Raw genomic sequence first — 15,586 nt, 5'->3', positions numbered from 1 at the left:
GGAATTGTTTGGACATGTGTTGGGTCTCCGTATTAATGCTGTCAAATCCTCCCTTATTACTTGTATTGGATTGAATTTGCTAGATTTGGGGTGGGAGGGTGTGGTTGTTCAGCAGGGAGACATTGTAAGGCATCTTGATTATCCCTTGGGTGTTGATGTGTAGCGAAGACTCCTGCTGAAATGGATATCACAAAAATTGGAAACCGAGTTTGTTTATTGGAAATCTCAAGCTTGGCCATTTCATGTGTCTCTTAAATTGCGTAGATCATTATGCTTCTAATATTGACTTGAAGGGTCTCCCTGGCACTTGCGTTTCGTGTTCTGGAAGAAAGATTCTGTGCCTACTGGTATATCTTGGATATTTGGGAGCCATGTTTGTACCCCGAAATTTATGGGAGGTGGGGCTGTTTTGGATGTTCACGCCCATATGGCAGCCCTTCGTTGGTCTCTTTTTTAGGTGATGTGTGCTGGTCAACAACCCTTTGCCCATTTTTTCCTTGAAGATCAGGGTCTTTTGTATGGTAATATGAAGGTTTAGGGTTCATGGTGGCATGTACTTAATGCTGAGGTTCAATTTTCTACACTTGCTTTCGTTCTTCTCAACCATTTGGTGTGCTTGTGAAAGATAGTACTTTGCAAGGTCCAATGGCATTTGGCAAAGGATAGACAACGAATTCATTGCAAATGGAAATTCTGGTGGTGTCTTGTCTACTTGCTTGGGAGGACAAATTAGAGGAGAGACCTAAGTTTAATTGCATGGCTCATATTGGTCTCGGTGGCTAATGCCATCCTCTTGCCTCGGGGGATAGTGATGTCTTTTCGCACCATTAGACGGGTCTTTCGGGTCACATGTTGCTACTATGATATTTGGGGTAAGGTCTCTAGACTTTTCTAGGATTGGCAACCCTTTCCTATCCTAGATTCTGATTGTTCTTGGCAAGATTGGGAGCTTGTAGGGCGTTTGAGTCTTGAGTCTTCTACGATTAATTAGATTTATCATCTCATGATCAAAGATTGCTCATGGTTGACCATCAAAGCCAATGTGCTTTGGGGATTGCACAAATCTAAAGCCTAGTGGAAATTGACAGTGATGGAGGGGTGGATCAACAAGGCTCCATTTAAATGTAAGGTATTCATTTGGAGAATGCTGGTGGGTGGTCTTCCCCTTGCATCAGCTCTTCACCACCGGGGTATTTCCAATGGGAATTGCTTCTTTTGTACCACTACAGTTGAGTCTTCCCATCACTGATTCATCTCTTGTCCTTTTGCTTGGAAGATTTGGGTCCTCCTTTCTGACACTTGGCATGCTGTGGTGGGGACTAGCATGCGTCCTTTTGATTGGGTCTTTGGCAAGGCTGAATATCATGGTCCATATTTGGGTCACTCGCAATGTGTCCATTTTTTATGCCGCTTTGGGCATCCAATGTCATGTTGCGAAACTTAAGGGATTTCTTCAGTGGCAGCTTGAACTTAATTCAGCACGGTGACGGTGATATCTTCACCAGAGATGATTTAGTTTCTTTGCATTGGGTGGTCTCTTTAGTGACCCTATGCAGACTTTTGTATTTCTTTTGTGACTAATATACATACTCAGTAAGAGAGAGAGAGAGAGAGAGAGAGAGAGAGAGAGAGAGAGAGAGTCACGAAAAGAGAGAGAGAGAGATCAATTCAAAATTCTTCACAAAAAAGGAGAGAATATTTATTGTATGCAGGTAATAAATGCCCAATATGCAGGGTTGTGCTGTTGCTTAACCCAAAGACCTACCCTATAAGGTTCACTTTTGAAAATGAAATATCCTTTTTGTAACTTGTGCATCTAGAAACTATTTGTGCACCTATCCTATAAGATTCTTTTTGTTTACACAGTGTGACCCTAAACAACATCATAGAGAAAAATTTCCCAGAGGAATATGCAGCACGGAAGGAGGAAGCCGACACACTAGCTTTGGCTAGTGGAAGGGAAATACTACCACTGTTTGTTATGGATGTTGTAATTCCTTGTGAGAAGATGTCACTTCATATTTTTGAACCGCGTTATCGGCTCATGGTACAAGTTACTTGATTCTTTCTTGAATGTGTCTTTTTCATTCTTGGTTTTCCATACATTTTCTCATATTTCATTGCAGGTTAGGAGAGTCATGGAGGGAAACCGCAGGATGGGCATGGTTAGCCTTTACCTTTGTGAATTATCAAAATGGCTTCTGCATAACCTGGATGCTCTTTGAAAATGAAGCTAATGATTATCGTCTTGTATCTTCCAGGTGGGGATTGATCCAGAAACTGGCATTATTGCAGATGCCGCCTGTGAGGTGGAAATAACAGAGTAGGGCATCCAATAGCTCACCTACTGATTTAATATGGAAACTCTACAAACATTCACTTCAATTTCCATAGTGAAATCGCTTTAGGTCCAGACTCCACGGGCAACTGTTTAGACAAGTCTGATGGGAATTTGTTGAATGCAAAATCTGCAACTCAGTTTGTAACCTCTTTCTTCAGGCAGGTCTGATTAGAATTTGAGAAGTTTCTCTTATTCAAAATTTCTTGTGTTAAGGGAGGCTAAAATCACAGTACCTAACTGAGCCCCTCGAGCCCTCTTCTTATGAAAACAGGGGAATTTTAAAAAGGAACAATGAAAACAATCTATTCCATGAATCAGAAAAGAAAGGACAATATAATGTTCGAAAAAGATTGGTGTAGTGCAAGTAGAAAAGCTGTATGATGGGTGGCTTGAATCGTCTGGAGAGGATTTTTTAAGCCTTCACGATTCATTTATGTAGCTTGGATGTCATTTAAGAGACATAGGATTTTTTCTGGCTTCTTGAAACTCTAGTATTCATTTTGAGTATTTCCTATTGATGTGCGCCACCACATAGATGAAATGGTGTATGTGGTGTTTCAACAGACAATCTAATAGACTGCCGAATTGTCTCTTATGAGCAGGTGTGATCCTCTTCCAGATGGGCGGTTCTATTTGGAGGTTAGTGGGCTCTTTTAGGGTATGAAATAAAGCGTGTAACCTGAAAGAAAAAGGCATTTCAAAATTAGCTACATCCAATTCAACTAATTGTATGATATGCATACTGCATGTAAAAGAAATAAGCAGGTATTTGTTTCAGAAAGTTAGAGGCAGTAAGGAATGTATGTCTCTGGTGTTGAGGTGCTGCTTATCCTCTGTTGCCTGTCATTGCTAATGCAGCACCATCTCTCCTATGCATCCCTTGTTTTTTTGTCCTTTTCCTTCCTCTCATCTGTTCAACCTGATCACATTTTGGCTTGTAGTCTAAGTTTATTCTCCTCTATTCTTACAGTTTATGGCACTTTCTCTGTCTTCCCAGTGTCAGGTTTGTCTAATAAAGCCCCATCTTTATTCTCACTTTTGTTATACACTTGGTATTTTGTCCTTTTTTACTCCGTCTCAGCTTTTAATGCTATTCAGCTCATCAGTTGTGACTCAGCTTATAATCAGGTCTTGATTCTGGGAACTTGAGTTAATGTACTCAGCGTTTTTCCATTTTGTGTTATCACACACTTATCGACTTTTATATGGTGCAGAGGCCTCATTTCAAGAGACACTGTGTGGTCCGTGTGTGCCAATTCCCAAGTTGAGGAATTCTTAGACATGTTGTTTGCACATGATACAGGTGCTAATTTCAGGGAGATATAGTTACATGCTTTTTACTCCACGACACTTCTTGTATAAGGTCCACAGATCAGAAGGTCCCTTTTCTACATAGCATTTGTCACAAATTGGCTAGTGTTGGAGCTCTTTCGTTTTTCTGTCTTAATGGATATTACATGACAGTCTAAGTTTAGCTTCCCATAACGTGCTACAGCACTTTTTGTTGGATGCTGAGATCCAATCAAGCGTATGGGGGTTATGGATGCCTAACATGAGGAAAGGTTGCTTGACTGGCCAATGTCAGCTCTCCTTACGAAGGGGCTTGTGTTAAGCTACAAAAGGTCAATTAGGTTTAATCCCTTGACAAAAGGTTAATTAGCTTTAATCCCCTTTTTCAGCTCACTAAAACATCCCCAAAACTCAAATATGAAATGTGCCAAAAGTGTTCGGGTGCCACCCTGTTGGTTGGCTCATGTGTCTGTGAATAGGATACTGTCCAGCCACTTTGCATATCCTTGTAACCATCAGCACCCACACCCTTCCTGTCACCTGCTGCTGGCTGCTCCACCTGCTGCCAAACCTGCTGCTGCCGCCAGAACAACTGCTTTTGCTGTCCAGCAGGCCATCTTACTGCCATCTAGCTGCCACCCTGCTGCCTTGACTTCTCCTGGCTGCTTGTGACCTGTTTGGAGTTCTGTCTGGCATTTCCAGCATCGGAATAACTGCCACTTGCTGCTGTTCTGACTGACCAGGCTAATGTCATCATTGGGACTGTCTGCTTCATGCTGCTGCTTTGTTCCCAGATCATCCAAACAGCTGTGTTTTCTGCTCTTGAGGCTGTGTTTGCTGCTGCCCACTTTTCTAGGGCTTCGACGGCTTTGTTTTCTTCTTCTCTAGCTGCGGTGGCATCCTCCGATGTTTGAGCTTGTGTGGTGTGTTGCTTTGGGATCATCCAGAAGTCCTCTCGATTGACTCCCTCTGCTCAACATGCTCCTAGAGAGGGAGTGGTTTGAGTTTTTCTTTGCTCTTTGGACATATATTGTTTTATTCTGTTAATTAATTATTCCTTCACTCTACACTTTTGTGTTTGAGTTTTCTTGAGTTTCTATTTGAGTTCAGTTTTAGTTGAGTTCGTACATGCTTTGTGTTTTGTTCACAAACCCAAGGTATTCTCTTGACAACTTGTGTATTACTGATCTTGCAATTCAATGTTATGCTTCCTCCAAAATTTGTGGTTGTGGTCTGTAGTCTAGAGCAGAACCATAGAAGATTGCTACCCTCTTGAATATACATTGTATGCTTAAATCGTTTCTGCATTACTTTTTCACTTCTCTTGGCAAGCATAAGTCTTCTAGACAGTTTAGAGGACAAATTTATCTCACCAATATTTGAAGGATAGAGCTATATTGAGATTGTTATAGACAGAGGTAATAACTTGGCAGCCATTCATTTCCTTCAGGCCAATTGATAGATTCCTACCTTCCTTTGCATATTCAACTGCTCCTCTTCTTTGTTTTCTTCTTCTCTGATAAGCTGACTGTGAAACATTTCACCCATGAAGTGTTGTGTTTCACCATGAATGTTTCATCTCTGGGTAGGTCCTAAGTGGAATACCACATGAAATGATAGAATAATGTAAAATACATTTGGCAAACCTTTTCATAGAAATCAATTCTTTTCCTTGGAGTGAAATGTGTAAGCAAAATGCCGCATACTTCTCCTCCTTCCTCATTTTACCACTCTCGGTCCTTCATGCTGGTCCCTATATGTGGAGTGTCCAAAAACCTCAAAAAAGCATGAAAAAACAATTTCTTTTCCATTTAAAAGTCATGTTTCACTCATGCTGTTTTGCGTTTTAGTGAAACGTTTCAGGCGTTTCAAGTTTCAATGCCAGTGAAACGTGTTTCACCGTTACCATGCCACTGATGCACCATTCTTAAGAATGTGTGTGAGATGAACTGATTGCAAGGCAGTTTTGAGTACCTTGCATTGTATGTAGTCCTCCAAGGGGGGCACAATTGTGCCCTAGGCTCCCTTAGGTCTTTAAGAACCTGTTCTTCTCTTTGGAATTATCAAGATATTCATGTCCTATAAAAGATTATGATGTGAGGAAGAACTTCGTAATCAAACATAATGGTGTTGAGAAGAGGGTGCAAATTGGAAGAGAGTGTGTGCGACAATATTGCTCCATGCTTCACTCAAACAAATATAGATGTGTTAGAAGACCTGTGCCTAGCCTATACTATAAATGCAATTGTGGCATGTACAATGTAGAAACAAAAGTTCCTTAGTTAGAATTATCATTTTAATACTTGTCTCACCTCTCAATGAGAGAGAAAATATCTCTTCATCCTCCCTCTCACTACCTCTCATTGGAAACAATTGTGATTTGATCAAAAGCCGTGGGCTCACAATCCGTGTAGTTCTTCATGTCCCTTAAGTCACCTATCTCCTTACTTTCTCAGCCTAGGGTTCATAACTAAGTGACAAAGCACCCAATATTGCATGTGATAAGGCATGCATGCTCATTGATGGTGCTCTTAAATAGTGTGCATGCATCCACTACTTATAGTCGCCCTCATATGCCAAGTTGCTACTTGATGGTGCGATTCAGTGTGTTATCCCATCCATGGCATGGAATTATATTGCAATTTAGGGGGATGACCCTCACATGTAGTGCCCAAGTACAATTTATTGTGGATAGTGCAATTCCATCCCGTGATGCATAAGGCTAAGTTTAGAGTTTACTTGGATTGTAATTGATGTTCTCCCTTTTGCCTTTGTGATTTGCCTGCAAAAACTACTAATCTCAAAGAACCAAGTGAGATGAGAAACACAAAAGAACTCTAAATGGAAAACATAACTACTAGATGTACTACCTTGACAACATTTATTTAACTAGATAGACCCTAGATTGCAAACAAAGCGACAAACAACATTCTACTTTCCTATGCACTATACCTTTAAATACAACCATCCTGAATCTATTAGCCACTTATCCTTGGGGTTCTTTGGTCTTTTATTTGATTGTGAGACTATCAATGAATCATGTGGAAAAAGAGAATTCTATCTACACTTATTCCTCTAGGTTAACTTAGTCCTTGGGTCAAAAACGGCTTTGTGTGTTTCTCATGCGATGGATTCTTGTGACACTTTGAACTCCTAGGGCCTATAGGGAAGCAAGACATGTCTACAAGTTCGTGCAAGATATTTTCCATGTTATCTACTTTCTCTTTTCCATCATACTAGTTGTCTAGCCCCACTTGATATCCACACTGTCATAGGACAAACCTCTAGCAACAACCTCGATCCAACTATATTGCTCTTCGTTTCCTTCTCATCTTTGAGCCTTATAATTCTCTCAAGAGCCTTAGTCAACTCGCTCACAAAGCATCATTAATATCGCTCTCTAGGGTATGAAAACCTCAATCAAACTCATCATTAGACAATATATAACCTTGTACAAGAAATGCCTTATTCCACAAATCATCTAGAGCGGTAAAGGAATCCTTAAAGGCATACAAACTAAGATATACCTCATTGCTATTGTCATATCCAAAATCCCACTTAGAAGTGCTATGCATGGGCTGATAGACTCAACTGTTTTGTGACCAATGAACTCATTCACAATCTCAACTCAAGCCTCTCCAAGACTCTATTCACCTACAAAGCAAACTCCGCAACTTTGTTACCCATATGGAACTCTTACAATTGAACCACCTAATCTACACTCAAAGAACTAGTATCACATGCTATAGCACTCTTAGAACATGCATTTGCACTAAGCATCACTCTCTCTATCCCATCCCCATTAGGAAAGTGCCTAGACAGCAACATCCTTTTGTGATTGACCAATTTGTGGGTACTCCTCCTAGAGTTTGGGCTTGAAGTAAGCGTACAACATATGCAAGTGTAAGCTAGACTAGAGATAGGCTAGGCTAGATGTAATAGATGGTGTAGATATAGCCATAGACCTAATATAGCTAAGCATAGGCTAAACATAGGTCTAACATAGGGGTTGCCTATGTGATGCACAGGCTAAACATAGGCTACACATAGGTATAGCTTATGCTAGCCTATGCCTATGCATCCATAGACTAGTTGCAAAGAGATACTCAAGCATAGAAGACAAACACAACGATAAATGGTAGAACTCAAAAGGTGAAGAATAACTTAAGAGTGAATGAGAATGAAGGCTGAAAACACACTATGCAAAGTGAATACAAAACCTCGAACCTCCGTGTCTTAGTATGGACCAGGCCAATTGGTGTGTGTCCTACTTTGAATGGATCCCAAATTGCAGCAGGCAGACGTTGTATGCAATCAGCTGCTGCAAACATAGATTAGAATGAGGAAATTGTTTGGATTAGGCTGATGAATGGCAGTGGCAAAGGTGACATGCATAATAGGACAAATGCCAGGTGGCAGCTGCAAAATGCAGGCTGGGCAGCTTCCAAAGATGGCTAGCAGGTTGGAGATGAGCAGTGTGATGCAAGTGGCTGCTTGCTGATGAAAACATAGCCTCCTGCTGCCTCAGAAAATCTTGGCTGTCAACAGGTCAAATGCTGACGACAGCAGCCTGGAAGACTCGCAGAGTGTAAACACAGCCTAATGATGATGGTGAAAGCTGCAAAATTTATCCAGAATGGATGGAATCAGGGTGTCTGCAGCAAATGCAGCATGCATAGGTGCTGGGGCAGGTAGACTGGAGCTAGGCAAGGACCAGCTATACCAAGAACTAAGGTATTCGCTAGTGGATGAGTGTAGACAGTAGTGGATGTAGGTGCTAGGTGGTGGAGATATTTGCAAATAGGCAGCCTCTCTATTTATAGATGTGGATCCTTCTAAATGTTTGGGTGCTTGCATAAGGAGCCCAAAGAGGCCTAGGCATGGGACAGAGGGTGCTTGTCACCCAAATTGGCCACTCTTTGATGAAGAAAAATGGAAAATATGCATAGATGTATGGAGATTTTCATCTATAGATGGGTGCTTGCCAAAAGACATATCTTCTAGTATTCAATGCGTGGGCTTGACTAAACAATGGGAGCTGTGCCTAGGGAGAAGGTGTAACTACCATGGAAATGCAAGTTGCTAGGATCTCTTGCCCAATCAGAGTTAGTGTACCCCTGTAAAATCAAACTTTTACCAAAATATAAGCTATAAGAATAAGTACACTTATGTATCTTAGCACATGCAAACAAGCAATCCATCATGTTAGATGCATTGAAATATTGACTAAGAAAAGAAACTGAATATGCGAAATTTGGCTTAGTGTGAATTAACCATAAGAGTTTTCCCACCATAGATCGATAGGTGTGCTTATCAAAAGGCTGGCCATGAGAATCCTTAGAAAGTCTCACAATAGGATCAAGAGCAATCGTAATGGGCCGTGTTTGATTGGTACAATATTGATCCAGTAATTGAAGGGCATGTTTTTGCTAAGATATGAAGATTCCGTCCCATGTCGGATAACCTCCATGCCAAGAAATAAGATAGTTGACCAAGTCCATCATGCCAAATATAGAGTAGAGTTTGACCTTTATATTTGTCATGGTGGTAGAATTTGAGCTCATGATCACAAGATTGTCAACATATAGTAAGATATAGTTGACCCCCACTGAAGTGTGTTTTACATATAAGTTCGGGTCATAAGGGGTAGAATGGTAACAATGAGATCTAAGGAACTCATCCATTCTATGAAACCAAGCATGTGGTGCTTGCTTTAGCTGTTAAAGAGCTTTTTGTAAGCAAAAGACCTTGTCTTGATGGTCTAGAAGAGAGAATTGAGAGTCTATTGCACATAGATCTCATCCTTCAAAGAACCATTAATGAAGGTGATTTTGACATCCATCTGGATTTTGAGGGATAGGCCAACTATGATGGGTGGCCAATGCAACAAAATACAAAGTTGCGGAGGTTATAGAGTGCGATGTTGTTTCCCCAATTGAAATGCTTTATAGATATCCTTGGACAGTTTTAGGCATAGAAGGATCTCAACCATTTGACAATGTAACACCTCATGAAGAGAGTCATAGTAAATGTTGTCCAATGAAGTGAGATTAGTTAGTGTTAAATTTGATGTGATCAATACCTTGAATCTTGGCAGAGGAGTTGTTGTCGCATTGAACATTCTTGGCTGTAGAGGTTTGAGAGATGAAAATGTCACCAAGTGAGGTCATACGATGTATAGCTTATTGTCCACAATCCACAGGGCTAAATAGCCACAAGTTCGTGTAGGGTAGGCCTTTGCATCATCTCATCAGTGGGCAATGTGCAAATGTGGACCATGCTTGCAACCTTTGATATCTTTACAAAGATGAGATGGGCTTGAGGATTGAAATCCATGGAAGGTCTGATAGACCAATTCGACTTGCCTTCTCAAGTTTAGAATGATGTAGATTGTGATTGCTGACCAGTGGTAGTATGACTTTGAGATCTCCATTGCCCTTGATTTTGTTGGTTGCTACCACCCTGCCTCTACTATGGGGGGTTACCTTGCAATTGTGGGTTGGGGTTTTGTGTCTTTTTTTTGGGGGGGGGGGGGGGGTTTCTTTGGTTGTGTGCCTTTAGCCTGTGAGCTACACTCATCATCAAAATAGTTAGGCTTTTGTCAGCGTTGGCAATACTTGTTTTTCTTGGGTACATTTTGCCATCCCAATTTGAGTCGTAACTAGGTGTTTCCTTGTACTCACTAGGCATTTTAGATGAAGTTTAATCCTTCTTGCCCTTTTGTTTCTTTCTCTTTTGGGAAGTGGAAACAAGGGTGCTCTCTATAGGTCAAAGAGAGTGAATTTTACAAAATTGTTTGAACAACTGAGCACAATGCAGTAGCAGACACTCAAATTCATAAAATGTGGGCATAGTAGGTAGTGAGATCACTTGTACGACAAAATTGAAATATTTTTCTGGTAGCTTGTTCGTAGGATGTGGCATTGGGACATAGCCAAAAGGTCTACTAGGTAATGCCGTGTGGGCAAAATATGGTTCCAATTGGTCAACGTTGGAGGGTGGGTAGGTATGCTTCGGTTTGGGATCTGTTTCGGGTATGTCATGATCTTCAGTTCATGTTTGCCCCAGTCGGTTCTAAGGCAAGGAAGTTCAAGGTTTTGTATTCACTTTTACATAGTGTGTTTACTGCATTCATTCTTCTCTTACTCTGAGTTAATCTTCTTCTTTGATTTCTACTGTTTTGTCATTGTTTTTGTCATACACTTTGTGTTTATCTTCTATGTGTGAGTATTTCTTTGCTAGAATGGAATCAATTGCACAAGGGGACTTCTAGCTGTATACTAATCTCATGTAAACCATGTAGCTTATCAAAAACCGGCTAAGAGAGCCACACACTGCTGAAAGAATCTGGTGTTATAAAAAAAACGAAGGCTATGGATGAACATTGAGCAGAGTAGTATGATTTATGCTGCAATGGAGCAGCTGTCTTGTGGAGGCAGACAACATTTACAGATATCATAGAAGCCACTTGATTGAACACCTTATCTAACCCAACATGACCATTACTGCCTAAACATGCATCAAAGATGAAGGCACTCCAACTACACCAGATGTGGCCAAGCCCAATTCATCTTAGAATATGTGACAAGTGGCAGGAATGTTGCTGCAAATTATCATCTCTAGGCATGCTTCTTACCCCCCATTCTTGGCAAGACCAATGTGCATTGCTATCAAGCATGAGATGAAAAGATGAGCTAGTCTCCTAAGTTACACATACTGTGAAAAACACATGCTCCCATGCAATCTTTTTCCCTTCACTATGGCATGTCTTGGTAGACTAGGAATGAGCACTTGCTAAATAGAAACTGTACTTTGGTAATGAATCTTCCCTTTCCAAGCAAAGAAATTCTACTTAAACCACATGACCTCAGCTGAAAAAACTCATAATGCAAAATATAGATTAGAAATAGAAGGTGGTAGACATCTTCCAACTGACAAGTCACTTGCTTTCAAGGAGAAAGTCCTGTACAATAGGCAGAAGGTAGCTCCAGCAGGTATTATGGCACCTGATATGGGAGGCGAGGTTGAGGGAGAAGGGACTGGCCGTCGGAGTATGGAGATTTTTCATCAACTTCTTAGCCATGCCACTGTCAGAAGCATGCCTTACACACAGTTGAATGTAGTCACAGCAGCAGAAGTCTAAGTATCTTAAATCCTTTAGCACCACTAGATTTGAAGCACTAGGTAGTTGATTTCTCTAATATCCCAGGCTCCCCCCGCAAAAACTACCCAACAACCCCCCCTGCAACACCCGCCCCCCCCCCCCCAAACCACCACCGGGTGGCACCGCCACATCAAGCCAGCCCCGCCACTCAACCCACCCAACCACCACCGGGTGGCACTGCCACATCAAACCAGTCCCCCCACAAAAACCACCCAACAACCCCCCTGCACGCCCACCCAACCACCACTGGGTGGCACCGCCACATCAAACCAGCCCCCCCACTCAACCCACACCACCCACCACCACCCCCTGCGCCTTTTAGAGGGGTTACTAGCAAGGAAGGACATGCAACATATCTATGCAGAATAATTATACCTTTCTAGCTAGTCGTTTAATATAAGAGTTGAAACATGAAAAGGTTGGGTGTCTTGGATGTTGTGCATGGATTTTAATTGACACATTACTTTTTTGTGTAGGTGGAGGGTAAACGCCGATGCAACATAAGCAAAACTTGGGAGCAAGATGGGTAGAATTCCTTTTGTACTTTTGTTGGAAGATATTTAGGTTAAATATGCAAATTAAAGTGGAATATAATCACCTGTCAATAGCTTCACCATGCAAAATAGGCCAAATGTTCAACTTTACTTTGCATCAATAGATTTCCTTGACTAAATTTATATGCTTTCTTTTTTGAGAAGTCTTTAATTTGTGACAATTGGCCCACCAGCATTTGTAAGTAGAATGTGATATGGTTCAAATTTTCTCTCATTGTGTAGTTACCGCATTGGCCAAGTGACATGGTTACAGGATGTAGGTGTTGAGGACGAATCTTCATTGAAAGAGGTAAGTTGGTGAAAAGTATACTTATATTGAGCATGTAGCAATGTGGCTTAGAAGATGTAGTTGACAGTAACATGGAATTATGTTTTGATACAAGTTATGACACAATTTTGAGGATTTACTCTCTCATAATTTCATTTGCTTAAAGTCGAAGAGGACCTCAGTTTCTTTTCCCTCAAAAATTTGTGCAGTGAGCCAACTACCAACTGCATATTGACAACTACAAATCTGATAACTGAAGTCAATTTTCATGTGCTTGTGCACATTGGTTTTCTGCATTATTGGTAATGGTTTTGAATTGGATTGCCACTACTTGGATCTAACACCATCGTTCCTTCTGAACTCCCCTTATTGGGTCTCCAATTCTGATTTGCATTGGGCCCTCATTCCAGTGAGTCTGTGATGCAAGATAATTGTTTTAATAAAGTGACATGTGCTTTTGGTCAGACAAATGGATCTGTATCACAAATATTTTCTTGATTGTGCATTTGGAAAATGAAAAGAGTCTTTTATTTTGTATCCAGAAAACTGTTCAGGTTTGAAAGGAGCTCATACAGTGTGGGAAGAGACTTTCTAAATCTTCTAGTTTTTCACTACTCAAGAAAAAAAACCTACTTCCGCTGAACTAGCCTTGGGGACAGCTGTTTATAATGAGGAAACTGTCCTAGCATGGGGGGATTATTGATTGCATAGTGTTACGTCATTTAAAACTGCTTTTAAGAGATGATGATAAGCCAGGCTTCGCCTTTTGGATAGATAGGGCATGAGTAATAAGAAAGGACACTGGTATCTACCCATGAGCCATTTAATGTAATGAATGGGATACAAGTGTGGTGCACGTCACTGGGAGGTGAACAACAACTTGAGATACAAATGTAGTGCAAGTCCACTGGGGGGTGAGAAAGGATAGAGGAAGTAGCTAACTGACAGGTGGCTTGTTATGAGATCGGAAATGTAGAGGTTTGAAGGAAAGGAGACATGAGACTTGGGAAGAGTGCCATAAAACTTTTATTGTGGTACAGAGGGATCAACGTGGAGCAGTTGACTTGCAATAGAACTGTCGTCATTTCTGAATTCTCTCCACTTTCTTGTTAAAGGACTTTGGGTGCCCTTTGGCTTTGTGTTTCTGGCCTCTCTTGCAGTGCATCTGTGCCTAATCTTATTATGACCATGTCTTATTCTCTGATTCCCACATACGATTACTAACCAGCACAATATATACATTCATAAATGATGTCTTTTGGATCTTGGCCCTCAAAACCTTCCCAATCTGATACTGTCCATTACCATGTGCAGCTGCAGGATGTAACAAAATCAACAGCAGAGTTGTTTAAAACCTGGATCAAGGGTCAGTACTTTTTATCAGCATTGTAACAATTGTTTGCATGCGGAGATCTATTAGATGCTGTTTAACTCTAAATCTGTTCAGATAGGCTTAATGGAGCTGCAAGTGTGCTGAGTCAGGTAGAAGGAATGCCTGACACTAGCAATCCAGAGCACTTTAGCTTTTGGGTATGCAATTAATCTTCTTAAGATGCTCTAGTATGAAATGAAATTTGGTCAATTATTCTAGCTAGAGATTCCACATTCTGTAAATGGATATCATTTCCTCTCAAGCATGCCATCTATTATTCTGTCTTTTTACTGACCTTACATAGTATTCAGGCGATGCTTCTGCTTGTATTTGTTGTACTTGGATGGATTTGACAGCTGATGTATCCATAAACTGAACATGCAATACATTGACTGGATGTGGATTATCTAATGGATTGTTCGATATCGAAGCATCAATGTGAAAAAAATTGGATGATGTTGACAGCTATTTAGGTTAACAAACCATGGTCTAGGTTGAACAAACTTCTGTTTTGGTCTAAAAAATCAGGTTGCAGCTCTTCTACGTTTGAGAAGTAGCGACAAGCTACGCCTTCTTCGTCTAACTGACACACGAGAAGTGAGATTTCCTTCCATCATTTCTCTCTTGCACCCTCCTCTTTCATATGTAGATGGAATGTTGTTTTCTGACCCATGCTCCATGAATGCGTTTTAGCGTCTAGTCCAAGTCCTGATCTTCTTGGGAGCTGGGACTTCTAGGGGATGCCGTTTGCAATGAATGGGCAACACATGGCATGCCAGGGTGCAAATTGGTGAGCATCTGTAACCTTTGTCAAGCGTTTGAGTGACCTTCCCCTTAATTGTATTTGGTTCTATTAGTGATGTCCTGGTCTGACCACCTCAAGCATGTATTGTTCATCTAGATAGATTGTACATATTGGCAGGTAGGCACATTGATATCAAAAGTGTACGGGTGCTCACAACGTCTTCTTGCAATGACAGCACAGTGTCACCTGTGCAGTGACCACTCGTTCTCCCTGGTCTCTTCCCCCCCTCCCTCACTGAGGAACTGTTCTGGAGTACTATCAAAAGTACCTGAAGCGGCTATGAACAGTCTACTTAGCTAGCTTTCAGGTGGCTAAAGATATCTGGACGTCCCCCGAGGTTGCGACATCATATTCAAGTGTAAAGACGCAATCTCTGCTTGTCCTCGAGAGTCGTCATCATAATACTCATTCACTCGTATGACCTCTTTTTGAAGAGGAACGATATGTTTGTTATTATGTAGTAAATTTATACTTACAGCCTATATAGGTGCCATCACCATGTTCCTTTTTTATGTGTACAAGCTATCATCACCACGTTCTTTCGTTGTTATTATTCTTGTGAACAACGTGGTGTATGTCATTACAATTCATGCATCTTTCCACATGAGATAACAAATTTCATGTGGGCTCATGAAGTTCATTTCTCTAAGCTTTGTCGTGGAGTGTGGAGGCGGTCTTTCATATTCTTAAACCTTTGTCATAAGATGGGGCAATATTGGCTTGCATTCAAAAGGAAGGTCCTTGGGAGGGCATATAAAAGTTTACTTCTAATGGTGGAAATATATGCCTTAG

General features: G+C 41.0%; 1 protein-coding gene across 7 annotated transcripts in view; it reads left to right on the top strand.

The window, feature by feature from the left end:
• The window catches only part of LOC148014068 (zinc finger (C3HC4-type RING finger) family protein), a 45,713-nt gene extending 30,187 nt beyond the window's left edge, over nucleotides 1-15,526 (top strand). For 2 of the 7 annotated variants that reach the window (XM_087667382.1, XM_087667377.1), the window contains 12 exons: nucleotides 1,713-1,773; nucleotides 1,867-2,047; nucleotides 2,127-2,165; nucleotides 2,262-2,323; nucleotides 2,944-2,980; nucleotides 12,272-12,321; nucleotides 12,572-12,638; nucleotides 13,932-13,983; nucleotides 14,065-14,147; nucleotides 14,518-14,586; nucleotides 14,683-14,779; nucleotides 14,970-15,526. In XM_087667382.1, coding sequence (XP_087523508.1) covers nucleotides 1,713-1,773; nucleotides 1,867-2,047; nucleotides 2,127-2,165; nucleotides 2,262-2,323; nucleotides 2,944-2,980; nucleotides 12,272-12,321; nucleotides 12,572-12,638; nucleotides 13,932-13,983; nucleotides 14,065-14,147; nucleotides 14,518-14,586; nucleotides 14,683-14,745 — 764 coding nt within the window. In that variant the 3' untranslated portion in view covers nucleotides 14,746-14,779; nucleotides 14,970-15,526. Of the gene's footprint in view, nucleotides 1-1,712; nucleotides 1,774-1,866; nucleotides 2,048-2,126; nucleotides 2,166-2,261; nucleotides 2,324-2,943; nucleotides 2,981-12,271; nucleotides 12,322-12,571; nucleotides 12,639-13,931; nucleotides 13,984-14,064; nucleotides 14,148-14,517; nucleotides 14,587-14,682; nucleotides 14,780-14,890 lie in introns of those variants that run through there. The other 5 variants (XM_087667381.1, XM_087667378.1, XM_087667379.1 and 2 more) reach the window with 5 other exon arrangements.
• Nucleotides 15,527-15,586: the final 60 nt, after the last annotated feature.

This window comes from Lygodium microphyllum, chromosome 25 (genome assembly GCF_053477565.2).
Source record: "Lygodium microphyllum isolate KBCC chromosome 25, Lygodium_microphyllum_v1.1.10, whole genome shotgun sequence".
Taxonomy (NCBI): Eukaryota; Viridiplantae; Streptophyta; class Polypodiopsida; order Schizaeales; family Lygodiaceae; genus Lygodium; species Lygodium microphyllum.
This window is presented reverse-complemented; position numbering and strand designations above follow the sequence as displayed.